The sequence below is a fragment of the Engraulis encrasicolus genome, chromosome 16 (assembly GCF_034702125.1).
Source record: "Engraulis encrasicolus isolate BLACKSEA-1 chromosome 16, IST_EnEncr_1.0, whole genome shotgun sequence".
NCBI lineage: Eukaryota > Metazoa > Chordata > Actinopteri > Clupeiformes > Engraulidae > Engraulis > Engraulis encrasicolus.
Genome location: NC_085872.1, coordinates 6,408,860 through 6,423,442, shown reverse-complemented (window position 1 = coordinate 6,423,442; position 14,583 = coordinate 6,408,860). Strand labels below are relative to the sequence as shown.

The following is a 14,583-nucleotide window of genomic DNA, read 5'->3' as shown; positions in this document are numbered from 1 at the left end:
ATTGCTGCTGCTGCTGCTGCTGCTACTGATGATGATGATACCCAGCTACTGCAGATGCTGCTGCTGCTTGTGCTGTGGCTTGTGCTCCTTCTTCTTGTACGAAAGCAGTTGCTGTTTTTTTGTGTCGCTGTTGCTGCGTCAACTATTGCTGTTGTGGCTGCTGAGGCTGCTGTGGCTGCTGCTTCTTCTTGCTGCTTCCTCTGGTGCTGTGCTGTTGTTGTTGGTTTTGCTGTTGTTGGTTTTGCTGCTGCTGCTGTTGCTGCGGCTGTTGTTGCTGCTGCGGCTGCTGTTGCGGCTGCTGCTTCTGTTGCGGCTGTTGCTTCTTCTTGGCTGGTCTCTGCTTCTTCTTGTATTGTGCAGTGGATGGCGCAGCTCGTGCCCCTCCTGATGGTTGAGCTGCTGCTGCTGCTGCTGCTGGTGATCCTGTTGTTGCTGCTGCTGCTGCTGCTGCTCCTGCTGCTCCTGTTGCTCCTGCTGTTGATGCTGCTCCTGGTGTTGCTCCTGCTTCTCCTCCTGCTGCTGCTGAGTGCTGGGACATTGCTCTCTGAGGAGGCACGCCCTGACCACTTGTCTGCTGAGGCCGGGAAGCCCCACCTCTCTGGAGCCCGCTGCAGGGTTGGGTGAAAGCAGAGACACAAAAGTGAGGAGGATGTTTGCTTACTTACTAACTGGGCAATCCGATGAACCCAGTGCACAGCATGAAAAAAACATGGGTTGCGGAGTGAGAGATACTTTATTGGTCCCAAATGAGATGATTGTCATCTATAATAGCTGTGTTAATGGACAACATTAGCAACATTGCGCATTCAGTGAGGTTTTCACTAAATGTATTCTCCCTTTCATCCTTTCTTTCTTCCTTTCATTCTATCTTTCTTTTTTTCTTTCTTTCAATATATTTCCTTTTTATAAGGAAAACTTAATCATCACCCCCTTAATGCGCATCATTCCACAAGTGAAACGCTATAACAAAAGTATAATGCAAAAAATATAAAAATATTCTCTGCAAAACTTCACTTCCTAGTACTACACCACTATGGCAGTATACAGGACCTTCGGTAATACATTATGACTTGGTCATTGCCATTCTGGTAACAGATTGATATGATAACAGAAGGGCTTGTGTCTTACCGGGTTAATGTCCTTTAGGATTGTAGTTAATATTGTGTACAGAGGGCATGCCTGAATGCTTGATGGATGAGGGCAAACACTGAATTTCCTTGAGCAACAAGACTTGATGAACCAGTTCAGCACACCTCAACTGCTCAGAAATTCCATCATAATACTTATCATAACACAAGTTAATTCCAAGTGTGGACAAGTCTGAAATCGACACTGATCCAATCTTGTTTTGTCTACACTACGACGGACGACCAGACCTCGGGAGAGCACAGAAGAGTTTTTTTTCTTCTGCTTTATTTCCTTCCTGATATCTGCCAACTCCAATATCCCCCTTTTCAGAATCATTTACATGTCACACAGAGGATGGTCTAGAGATCGAAAACGCTCTGCATGTGTGTGTTGCACCTAAATTACTTTTACTGTAATGCACTACACATTTTGTTGCATAAGGTATCAGTGTGCAAGTTCCACTCTTTTCTGCTTAAGAATTGTGAAGGAAAGACAGTAGAGAGATAGAAGATAAAGTGACAGTAAAAGAAATAGCTAACAAATTCTGAGACTGGAAAACAAGGCAGATAAGTCAGCTTCATTGTGTTTTCTTGAAAGGGTGCAGCAGTACCAGTAGAGCTGGGTAAACATCAAAGTGCATGCACACTGCTGTACAAATATACAGTACGTTTAATGTGTGTGTGCGTGCGTGCGTGCGTGCGTGCGTGCATGCGTGTGTGTGTGTGCGTGCGTGCGTGGGTGTGTGTGTGTGTGCGTTTGTGTGTGTGTGTGTGTTTGTGTCTGTGTGTGTGTGTGTGTGTTTGTCTGTGTGTGTGTGTGCGTTTGTGTGTGTGTGTGCGCGTGTGTGTTTATGTGTGTGTGTGTGTGTGTGTGTGTGTGTATGTGTGTGCGCGTGCACGTGTGTGTGTGTGTGTGTCATAGCAACAAATCGTGAGCTTAGAATTATAAGGTTCTATCTCCGTTTAGGTTAGTTCTGAGATATTGAGCATCAAAGTTTTTACATCCCAGTCGTTTTGTGAGATAGAACCTTTTTATTTTATTAATAACAATGTGAAATAATATTTTTTTAACAAAATAACACCACACAGGCATTAATAAAAATTTAATGGGTCAGATTATGCCAAAAACTCAATTTTACCAAAAATGGAGATAGAACCTTATAATTCTCAGCTCACGATATGTGCTTTCTACAGCTGTTGTCAGATTTCCCTGCGTGACGCAAGCAGATAAAACATCAAAACAACAACGATAAAAATAATAACAAAAATAATAGTAATAATAACTACTTTTGACAAAACTAACACCTAATCAGGCAGATCTGCCACCTTCTTCTGAGTACAATAGAGTACACAGCTGCCAAATAATGTGCCATTGCAATGGAGGCCACTTTCCAAAGGACAAAGATAATACTTTGATAAATGTTCAAGGAAATTTGAGTTGAATATTTCCTATGACAGTAATCTCCCTCACAATGGGCCACGGAAAAAAGGCAAGATAATTTATTTCTCCCAACATTATCATTATGAAGCAGATGTCATCTTTTCCATGTGACAATATTAAACATTTCTTTTGAGAAATTAAGGGATATAAATGAATATTTAAATAAACATAATTTCCGATTCATGTACTTCTCATAGCTCCTTTAAGATAGACATGAACTTCCTTCTCACATGTTGGTCTTCCAGTGCTGTTGCAATGAAGGCAATCATTTATGGTGGAATAATTGGACGGGTCCATATTGTTTACGTTATGCCAAAAGAACAACCGAACGGACCATAATGATCTTACCTGGGGAAACGGTCAAATACTAGAGTGCCAAGCACATATTCCGACGGTGCATTGCTGGAAAGATAATTGGATGCACGTCTCAGCCAAGTCAATTATGCATTGTTATTGCACGACTGTGTATTCACAAATCCTCCATTTCCAAAGAATGCAGAGGATGCTGTTGGTCATGAGGAGGCAATCCATGTTGTGATGGGTTTCCATTATCCAGTCATAGTAGCAGCTGAGGATAAGCACAAAACAGGATAAGTGGTAGCAGGCTAGCAGCAGTATCATAAACCAGAACAAACCTTTGCACATTTGCTCCTTTGTACTTTTACTTTGGTCTTCTGGGCATTTGCATATTGGCTTTGCATGTCCTGATAGTTTGTTTAGGACTGTGGAATAAGCCTTTCCCACTTCCTTCTTGCATTTTGACCAAACAACAGCATAATACAATAACAAGGAAAGCTGTAAAAGTCAGGATTAAAATGAGGCCTTACATATCCAGCTGCACAACCTGCCACAGTATGTGTTATTCCAAGCATGTTAAAATGTTTTGAATGGCAGAGGCTAGGTGTGCCTGTTTAGTCACCCATTCAAATGAATGTCTGAATTTGTGTGGCAGCAAACACACACATTATATACAACTGTAAGAAAAACACATGATGCTGCAGTAAAGCTTTATCCTCCACCACTGAAGTGGGGAGGTCATGTGATTTACTGGACACAATAAAATGATTCAGGCCATGCATGCTGACTGAGTGCTGCATTATGCATAAAGCTGCTGTTTCTATGGCTGATCACCATCAGTTTTAAGATTTAGTGATCCTATATACTGCCGCTGCTGTAATAAGGAACAAACTGCTGAGTGTTCTTGATAGAAGTGTGTTTCTAATCCCCAAACCAGCAACTGGAGTTCATTATTGAACGATGGAAGGAATGAGCTCAGTTGAGCTCAGTTGAATTCACACTACATTTTTTTAATAAGAGGGGAGGAAATGAAGAAAATGAGCTGCTTGTTTTACTGGGCCACTGACGGGCTTTATCTGCTGTGCGGTCATAAATCTACTTGAGCATCACATGGGTGTGTGTCTGAGAGAGTGACAGCTGCCTTTGGCTGTGGATGTGTAATGATGTGTGTAATGTCTTGTGTATTCTTTATTTACATATTCTGTATTTATATGTTACTGGACACCTTCATTTCCAGGCGGGATTAATAAATGATACTCTACTCTACTCTACTCTACACATTTGGCTATTGTGTCACGTTTGCCGTGTGTACTCTCCAAATACGCCATGTTCCCATTGTGCAACTTCCACATCTTCACTTTCATAGCAATAACGCGATCGCTGTGTTGAGTTTACTTACTGTAGCTAGACTATGCTCTTCGTTTTCGTTCATTGTGAAATAAAGTTTAACCTTTATGCAGCCATAAACTTTTATCTAGGCTATAAACTTTGATCTAGGGGCTATTTGTCCAGTTTATGAAGGCATCGAAACATTTGGGTGGCCAGGCCTATGACAAGCAAACATTAAAGGTCTCCACCTTATTTCAGGAAAATGTTTACAGTTTATTGTTTATAAGATATAAGAATAGGGTACATAAGATTTTTTTGCAATGCCTTTGACAATATAATGTAGCAATGGAAGTCTAAAACACCATCAAATGTACTCATAAAGCACTTTGAAATGAATGTAGAATTCAAGTGCAACATTTAATTATTAACCTAAATTAAATTATTTAATAGTGCTATTTAATTCCGTCCAGTGATCACTTGTGGCATGATGCAGTACCATTTCCTTCCAGCGATTATGCTAAGATGTACTAATAATGTCAATCTATACTGAACACATTGAGAAGAAAAACTCATGTGTAATCATTGATTAGTACTTAATGTAATCCCGCTGTGTGTGATACTTGGAAATATACTTCAAATATGTTGAACCTTTCTTGAATCTTGAAATATGTAAAAACCAAAAAAGGGTGGACTGTTCCTTTAAACATATTATATTTGATTACATAATATGTATTAGGGCAAAAATTAAGGTTGCTGGAGCAGCTTATATGCAGCCAGATGATTAATTAGTTTATTGTATTCACCTCAATAAACTAATGAAACTCAGATTTCAACTGCTGGAGCGACGTTTATTTTTTTCCCCCTGAAACATAATATGTTTAAAGTTTGCTTTTCATATAGGCTTCCCCATGGAGGATTTATTGTGTTTTTGTTTCATAGATCATGTTTCACTCACACTCTTTCTTCTGGTCTTGTTCATTTAAAAGTTGGTCTTGGCCTTGGCCTGTGGCGCTAACAATAAGGCACTCTGCTGCTAGCCTGATTATCATCGACTTTAGAATCTCTTCGAGACTTGGTCTGACCAAGAGCATAACAATCAACATTTCCCAAACGGAATTGTTGACCCGTCTTCCTTGGTTTGCTACTGGTTGTTTGCTTCCTGACAAAGTGGGAGTTCCCGATTTTTCCGGAGCTCAGAAACGATATTTGTATTGCTCCTGGCCTGACTAGTGTTGCGTCACTAGGAGGGCACTGCCTGGCTTCTCTGCTGCTACACCTGTGACGCAGGTTCAATTCTGACCAGGGTCCCTTGCCTGTCTCTCTCTCCACACTCTCCTGTCACTCTATCACTGTCCTGTCATAAATTAAGTCAGAAAAGACCAAAAAATATCTTGAAAAATGTACCTTATGTAAGGCCGCGGAATGGGAAAGATGGAAGAAAGTGAAAATTAAAGGAAGCCTCATTTTCAGATGCTGATCAGTAGAAGGCATGGATGGCATTTCCTCTTGATGTGAACATTGAGACCAAGTGCAAGTGCAAGACCATGTGAAACAGTCAGAAAGGATATCTCAATGACCAGAGGTGAACGTCCCAGTTCAGGAATTACTGGTGACCAGAGTCACATAAAGTAAAAGTAGATACTCTTCTGATATAATGACACAGGTACATGATGTAACACACTCTTTGAAAAATTGGTTCTAGAACCAAAAAAGGTTCTATCACATGCATAGTTAACACCAGTTTTTCCACTGCACTTGCCAAGGTAGTGATGAAGCACTTCTACTTTTTAACGAGTAGAGCACTTCTTTTATTTTGTACACCTCTGATGGTGGCAATTTGCAGCCCACCAGATGAGACTGCGATATGTGAATGGCAAGGGAGGAAGTTAACAAATACATTAGGGAAATGGAAATGCGAATGAGTTGCGGTAAAAAGCGAGACATCTGGCAGGCCAGCAGAGGAAAATGACTGAGGTCACAGGCACAGCAAAAAGAGAGATGGATTGCAAAGCCCTCTGTTAGGCAGCCTTGCCTGATGATGAAGATGTACTTCATGTTGGCTAAAATAAAGACTAGTCATACCCATTGTACCAGTGTGGAACATACAGTATAAGTATTGTAGAATGTGGTTTGGATACCATATGTTAGCTTTCAGCAAATCAAGTGCAAATCATGACCCATAACAAGTGATGCACACTGAGTCTTGGACGACACATCCCCAACAGCCTAATAAAAAACAGCCCTGCAACCACGAGCCTGCTCTGTCACTGTATGGGGTGTGGGGAATGAGGGTAGTGGGGATGCTAAGGAGTGGACGTCACCACTGTAGCCTCTTACTGTAGATGGGCCTGTCGACCCGCCTATTCACTGCTTGCTAAAAAACACTCAACTACATCATAACAACATTGCTATGACATCACAAGGAGTCTTAGCCAACCAACTAAGATTTGGTCATTACCATTTTGGTGGCAGTAAGATTATAACAGGGGCTCTGCATTAAGGGGTTAACTGTATTACAGTGAGTACCCTCACCTCACAACCTTTACCTAGTGCATGACACCGTGCTTTTACCATCAAGCAGTCTATATGGTAAACATACCCACTTTTGCACAGAAAATGAAAAAAAAAATGGAATTCAGAATTTGATGTGGGCAGAAACTGTGATTGGGAGCTAGCCTGGATTCTACAAGTCCTTCCCTTCAATAAACAATAGGGTCATAGTCCAAGGTATGGACAATGGCACAGTGAGGTAGGCACGTTGTCATGGCAACTTGCGAAGCATGGAGTCTGATGGCAGCATTCTAGCAAGTGAGTCACGTTAAAATACCAGAGCTGTGTTCAGAGCAGTTTGCATAAACAACCAACAGTCGGTTTAAAAGTTCACGAAAGTCCATGCAGGTCATTACGAGACCAAAGTATTCAAAACCTCTTGCTCCCATGGCCTCTTGGCACTAGGAACAGGCGTCATTTACTGTTGTACTCATGTTGTTACTCATGTCGTTTTTCCATATTGATTAATGGCTGTATGCTAGGTAATGGGGCCTGACGAGTCCTAAAAGAAATGAGTATCTCTCTGGTATTTACTATCCCCTTCAGTTGTCTGCATTTAATTTTTACCTCTGCTGAGGAGGTTATGTTTTTGGTCGCGTCGGTTTGTTCTCTCTGTTTGTTTGGTTGTTTGTTTGTCTGTCTGTCTCTGTCTGTCAGCAGGAAAAACTCAAAAAGTCAACAGATTTGGCTGACATTTTGTGGAGTTGTTGGAAATGATCAAGGCATAAAATTTTGGTGGTGATCCGGATCACGATGCGGATCCAGGAATTTTTTAAAAGATTCTTTACCATTGCGGGATAGGGCGAATTTTGAAATTTCGGTTTCTAACTCCACAAAACAAAGCAGAAAGGCTTGGGAAAGTGTGTAACACAGTCAAATGGTCTATCAAACAGCTTCCTTGGCGGAGGTCTGCACTCTCTGAGTGCATTTCTAGTTTTTCAATGAAATGACATATCAACAGCACTGCAGGCTGAAGCTGACCACACTGCTTTGCAGAGCAGGGATCTGAGGACTCCAATCAGTCTTATTTCACGTTTTCCTCTGATACATTTGAACTTTTTTTTATAGCACTGTTTTTATATGACTAGCCTGTAACTGAACGAAAGCATATGTGTTCCATTGTGCCTGTGGAGGTTGAGCATTTGGTTTGAGTTACACAATCATTATCCTTCATTATGCGACAGTTAAGATGAGGTTTTCTGTGCATCAAGAAGACAGTAAGCCACCAAACTGAAACAATTTGTTGTTGGAAGTTATACACGCAGCCTTTACAATTTTGCAGGGCAGAATGCATCACGTCACCCACTGTTATTGCAAATTGGTTAATTTCATATGGATTGAATACAGACTACAGAGTTATCCGTCAGCCTGGGGCAGATTAAACCTGAGGCAACTCTTGGCCCATGCATGCATCCCTAATAGAATCCTGACAGAGAGAATAGAACATTACAGAATGGTGGAGAAGCTACCCGCTGAGTGATATCAGAGATTACCTACCTATGTCGAGTTGGTCTTGACTACTGTATGTGGACCAAAGTCTTGCCACAGTATCCTACACCCATTGCTCTGGCAACACACAACTCCCTCTTTCGTGGTCTTCTCGACTTCTCTAGCCGTTTTTGTGTGATGAGTAACTTCCTCTTGACTCCCCAACCCCCACCCCATCTCTCTCTCTCTCCCTCTCCCTCCCTCTCTCTCTCTCTCTCTCTCTCTCTCTCTCTCTCTCTGTCTGTCTCTCTCTCTCTCTCTCTCTCTCTCTCTCTCTCTCTCTCACACACACACGCACACACACACACACACGCACACACACACACACACACACACACACACACACACACACACACACACACACACACACACACACACACACACACACAAGTACACACACACACACACACACACACTTACCCACATGGCACATTATAGTGCCCATTTTGCCAGCATGAACATGTGGCAATGGCGCCTGCATGGTCTTAGTTACACAGATGCCAAGACGCCAAGGTTTTTTGTGCCTTGAGCATTTCTCTATTCTTTCAGCATCAGCACTGTAGTGTAAGAAACTGCAAAATCCCTGCTAACCCCAATACAAGCATATACAGCGCCGCCAGTTAGTATTTGCACCCCTTTCTTTTATTTACAAAATGCGCAATATATCCAGAAATAAATGGACTTTTACCAACAGGATCTTTTAATAGAATGTCCAAAGATATTTAGAATAGCAAAGTATTTTTTTCCAAATGCATTTTGTAATTTCAAGCAAAAACATGAAAAAGGGCATGTCCATGAATATTGGCACCCCTCCTTAACGGATTGGTGTCACACCATTAGACAGCAAAAGCAGCCTCCAAATGTTTTGGTATTGGTCTACGAGCTTCTTGCACTTCTCTACATTTTGATGTGTGCATTTGGATCTGTGCTTTGGGTTTTTGTCTTGAGTGAACATAATCTTCACCTCAAACCAAGTGTTCTTGCACATGGTTACACATTTTCCTGTACATTATGATACCTGGGATGCCTGTCATGATACCTGTGATATGGTCAAAGCCTCCAATACCTAATGCATCAATGGGGTGACATAATATTATAGATCTGACACCATGCTTGATTTTTGGTAGGGTGTCCTTTTCCTTAAAGACTTTCTTGCAGAATATGCAAGCATGCTGTTTGTGTGCATCATTGAAAAGCTGTACTATTGCTTCATCTGACCTTAAAACATTCATACAAGGGCTGTGCTTTCCCTGTATTCTCTTATACAGACTTCAGGTGTGGTCTGCCTTTGCCTCCGACCTAAAACCAAGACTTTGTGTAGTGTTTAACTTGTGATGCTTATTGAAAAAACTTCCCAAAACAGTTCAAAGTTGACCTTCAGGTCTGTAGGTGTTAGACCCTGTGTTTTGTCATTATTTGCACCGACTTCTACAGACTTCTATCATAATTTCTTCCCTCAACCCCACATCCAAGGATGTTCTTTACAGCTCCCTGTTTGGCAGATTTCTGAATAACACAACACAGTGTTGGAAATGGTATACTAGGGTCTTTTGAGATGACCTTTTATTATTTGGAGGTCTTGTTTTTGCAAATAATTGTATTTGTGGTGTCCTCAGGCAGACCTTCTGTCTTCACATTTGTTAAAGACGCACATGATGTAACAGGTGGCTATTTCAAATACAAATATAAAAAATCCTTGCCTAATTCATGTCCTATTGGTAAAAGCAATTTGTCAAAGGTGATTCCCATTTGTTATCTACCATATTTGAGTCAAATTAGGTTTCCACAATGGTATCCAGTTAAGGGTGCCAATACCAGTGATTCCAGGAGCTTTACCTTCTTCAATTTTTTCCCTCTCGTAGTTGAGTATTCATTGCTGTTGATCATTTTTACATTTATTATCAACCACAAGCTATCTATAGAAAAATCATGGTTGACCTTATTATTTGTTGTCTTGAGATATGTCCCATAAGGTGCTTAAGCTTCAAGGGTGCCAATAACTGGCGGCACTGTATAAGGAGTTTTATCTGTCACAAAAAATAGTAAAAGACAAAATGCATGCAGTTGTCTGCCTGTGCTGCACATAGGTGTGTGTGTGAGTGGGTGGTAGGGAAGGGGGGTTTAGTCAAGTCAAGTTAAAGGGGTATGCCACTATTTTGGGGCATAATACAGTTAAAATCGTTGGCTGGGGTTTATAAAGGTGATAAAGTGTCTTATTTTTCATGTTAAGCGTTGTCTTGATTTAAGACAAGTTAAAAGAGGGAATATGTCGCTAAGCTAGTGAAAGTCAATGGATCCGTGTAGCATGTTAGAACAGGATGGAAATCCCCTGTAGTAGTGGAATACAATGTATTGTGATGCATAACTGGTGCAAGTGTTCGGAAGTGTAAACCAGAAAACTTCCTCTACACCTGTTTTCATAGCCTACTACACAACCACATTTGGAACACACCACATCAGGGTGACCTGGATTGGCCGAAGGCAGGGTCACTGCCGCGCTGCATGCAAATCTTGAGCCTCATAAAAAATTACAGATTAACTAAAGCGATGCTATTAAAATATAATACGTATGCTTTCAAAGGGCCACTTGTCACTGTCAGGATAGAGTCGTGTATAACAATCTGATTGTTCCCCCACTGACCTGACTTAAAGACCATACCAAAATATAAAGTCAATAAAATTAAACTGGTGCACTGTGTAATATTTGTAGCTTATTTCCAGAATTCATGCTGGCCATTCAGTTCAGTTCAGTTTTCCACAAATAGGCTACTTATCAACACCATCTAATTATATGCGCACTTACAGTATAACTAGAAAATTTGCACTTTTCATACCGGTACATGAAAAAGGAAAGGGTATCTTCTCCATGGTGTGCCATTTTTAATTTCCGGAAGTAGAATTTTTTTAGCAGCAAAGCTTACTACACTTTGGTCATACTTAATATTAGTTTATTATTATATTATAGGTCTATATTTAGTGAATATTCATGAAAAGATAAGATTTGGCAAAAGGCAACACAGTTTCAATGAGCAGCATTGCAATTCCTACTCCACCATCCTACACAGTGCACCTGGTATAAACTGTACGACGTATCAAACCTCCACCGGTACATTCGCTTTGTGCTTTGTATTAATGTATATTATCTTATCTGCTTGAATATTTCGGGCTATGAATCTATGATTTTTTTTACTTGAGAATGAGGCATGAGTTGTAATCTGAAGATCCTTGTTCATAGGGAAGGTGTGTGTGTTAGGTAGAATCTGAAGATCATTGCTCATGAACATTTGGCAGGATGCCTTCTTTTCCCTTATGTCATGCTTGAGATGCGATGGGAAGAACATTTTCATGCCATCTGCAGACTGAAATCTAGAATAGAATAGAGGAGAATAGAACAGAATAGAGTAGAATGTAAAAGAAATAAAAAGCGTTTTGTCATTACACAGTAAAATGTGATTAAAGCGTCACCTTCAAAATACATACAGCACAATAAAAGTATAAACACAGTGTATGAAAACACCACAAATGTCAATGTCAATGTCAATGACATCTTTGCATTAAACAGCTAGACAGACAAAACAGTCCAAAGCTTTGGGCCAGACACTATATTGAGCAGATCCTATGCAAACGAGGCACATAAGTGTTCACGCGAGGGACAGTGTTGATGCATGCATTCCTGTGGGAGGGTATGTGACACAGAGATTGGTGAGTGGCACCAGGGACTAAGTTCATTTTCCACAGCAGTATGTCCCATCCCACCTAGTATGCCTCAACTCCAACATACCGTACTGAAGAAAATGCAAAAACGGAAGTTCACCATCAGTGAGAATGTTCTGTGAATCATCAACTCCACGAGCCATGCTAAAAGTGACAATAAAGATCTTGCTATAGCCTATATAGTGCACTGTCTGTCTCCAGATAGGAGAGTTGATTGTGCTTCGTCATGTGACATCGACTGTTGTTACAATTGCACAGACTACTGTAAATATGCAGCAGTTTGCATGAACTGAGAGACTGAGACTGAAAACAACAGTGCAGTGACAGTAGCTCATTCCCATCCAATTACAGCGCTATTGCATTATGACTAAACAGAGTAGGCTACCTGCTGTTTAGAATCAGCCATTCCATCCATTTGCTGCAGTGAGCTCTGTAGCAACCGCTGCTCAATTATGGTAGCGCTCCACAACCCTTTCCATTTCCCCATGTCATTTTCAGAAACTATAGACTTATGTGATTTTGGGAAATTCTATTTCTTCTGTTGACATTGCAAGTTGCTTTTTAATATTTTGCCATTTAAGTCAAAAACATTGAATGCCACATATATCAGTCAAAACAATGAAGCGAAAGTGTCTTGCAACTTGCATTTGTACATTTCACAGTAACCCCTGTGAAGTAGTGTACATAGAAAAAGATGGCAGGAGATTTCCTGTCAATGGGTAAATAAACGGAAGAAAAGAACAAAGACAAAATCCAAAGGAGTTTTTATTCTTGTTATTTTATTCTTATTCTTGTTTTTATTCTTGTTCTGCACCTAAGTGTGCACATGGTCCAGTCATAAGTAGCCTATCTGCCATTTGAAACCTGGCCCACTGAGTTGGGATGGGGATGGATGTCTTGACTTGAGCATAAGTCTGTGGTGTCCTGAATGATCAGTTCGAAAGCAGGCTGCATGAGGAACCAGCTCTTGATGTGGCAAGACGTTGGGAATCCACAGCATTGTCACAAACACCCACACGCATGCACACGCATGCACACGCACGCACGCACGCACACACACACGTGCGCGCGCACACACACACACACACACACACACACACACACACACATACACACACACACACGTGCGTGCGCACGCGCGCACACACACACACACACACACACACACACACATACACACACACACGCACACACACGCACACACACACACACACACACACGCACACACACACACACACACACACACACACACACACACACCACTGGTCTAGCTGTGGAGTGGACTATTACAAAATTGGAGAGAAAAAAACAGAACCAAAATTGAAGTATTTTCTGTGTGTGTGTGTGTGTGTGTGTGTGTGTGTGTGTGTGTGTGTGTGTGTGTGTGTGTGTGTGTGTGTGTGTGTGTGTGTGTGTGTGTGTGTGTGTGTGTGTGTGTGCGTGTGTGTGTGCGTGTGTGTGTTTGTGTGTAACATGTGTGTCCCAAGAGGTCTAAGTAACTTCCCTGCCATCAGGATGACGCCATAGCAGCAGTGGTAGCTACCTCCGCTCCCCTAATCTCATTCCAGCCAGTGGCCCTCCAGCCGCCCAGCATCGCAGACCACCGAGCATGTGTTAGTGTCTTTGCGTGTCTGTGTGTGTGCATGAGTGAGTGCTGTCTGCGACTGCGTCTGCTGCTGCTGCGTATCTGAGAGGGAAGAGGAGCCAGTGGAGTGGGAGGGGGGGGAGCCCCAATGGTGAGTCCCGCACTACACTGCACTGCACATCCAGACCAGAGCAGTCCATCCATTTAAGATATATAGCCTAGGCAATGAAAATTCATATGGCTATACAAATCTTGTGCCTGGAAACAATTGCCCTCTTTCAGTGAGATGTACCAGTCAGCTCATACGCATGTACAGTGTTTTATTGCACTATATGGAATTTGTATAAGTGCAACAAAAACATATGAATCATTCTGTAAGTTTTATTCCGTATAAATCTTTTTCCCAGCACGTCTCAGAGTATCAGCACTTTTTATGATGCACCTGTTTATAAATATGCGTTTCCACTTTGTTTTGTTGTTGTTGACATTTAGGCACTGCTTTTCGTTATGGACAGTTATAGTGTCAGGCTGGTGTCAGGCGTTATGGTTGTCCAGGCATGGCAAGGCAAAATGCAGGTGTTAGTGACACGAGATGCCTTCAGGTCACGGAAGTCATAGTCAAGAACGGAGACCTTTGATGCATGAGTACAGTGTGTTATGGGTATAACCTTCATCTCTCCTCTCCTTATTTTATAATCATTTTTTTAAAATAGCATTACTTAGGTAGTTTGTATCATTTAGCTATTATTACATTTACTTATTTTACAATATTTATTTATTTTACAACATGTATTCATTCATTCATTTATCTGAAAAGAAAATCACATAAAGGTATAATTTGAAGGTGATATCCCTTTCACAAGTCAGGCAATCTGAGACTGGTAGTGCTGGTTTTGGTTCTATGAGATGCTAATTTCACAGCACATCAACAAGTATGTGAAACTCTTTCTTCATTTTAGTCAATGCCCCATCTTTGTCAGTAGACCCTACAAACGATGGTCCATGATGACCGTGATAGAAACTGTTAAGAAATTGTCACAAAAAGGTAGGCT

At 41.3% G+C, this 14,583-nt stretch overlaps 2 protein-coding genes across 2 annotated transcripts in view; one reads left to right on the top strand and one right to left on the bottom strand.

The window, feature by feature from the left end:
• Positions 1-142: 142 nt before the first annotated feature.
• LOC134465042 (putative uncharacterized protein DDB_G0274435) lies at positions 143-8,329 on the bottom strand. The gene is made up of 3 exons (XM_063218444.1): positions 8,242-8,329; positions 2,917-3,136; positions 143-608 (listed from the first exon to the last, which is right to left on the bottom strand). Exon 3 carries the CDS (start codon positions 536-538, stop codon positions 143-145), a length of 396 nt encoding a protein of 131 aa, XP_063074514.1. The 5' UTR covers positions 539-608; positions 2,917-3,136; positions 8,242-8,329.
• Positions 8,330-13,566: 5,237 nt separating this feature from the next.
• The window catches only part of nadkb (NAD kinase b), a 29,439-nt gene continuing 28,422 nt past the window's right edge, over positions 13,567-14,583 (top strand). Inside the window, exon 1 of the mRNA XM_063218438.1 lies at positions 13,567-13,682. The gene's annotated coding sequence lies outside the window, so the exon portion shown is untranslated. The remainder of the gene's footprint in view (positions 13,683-14,583) is intronic.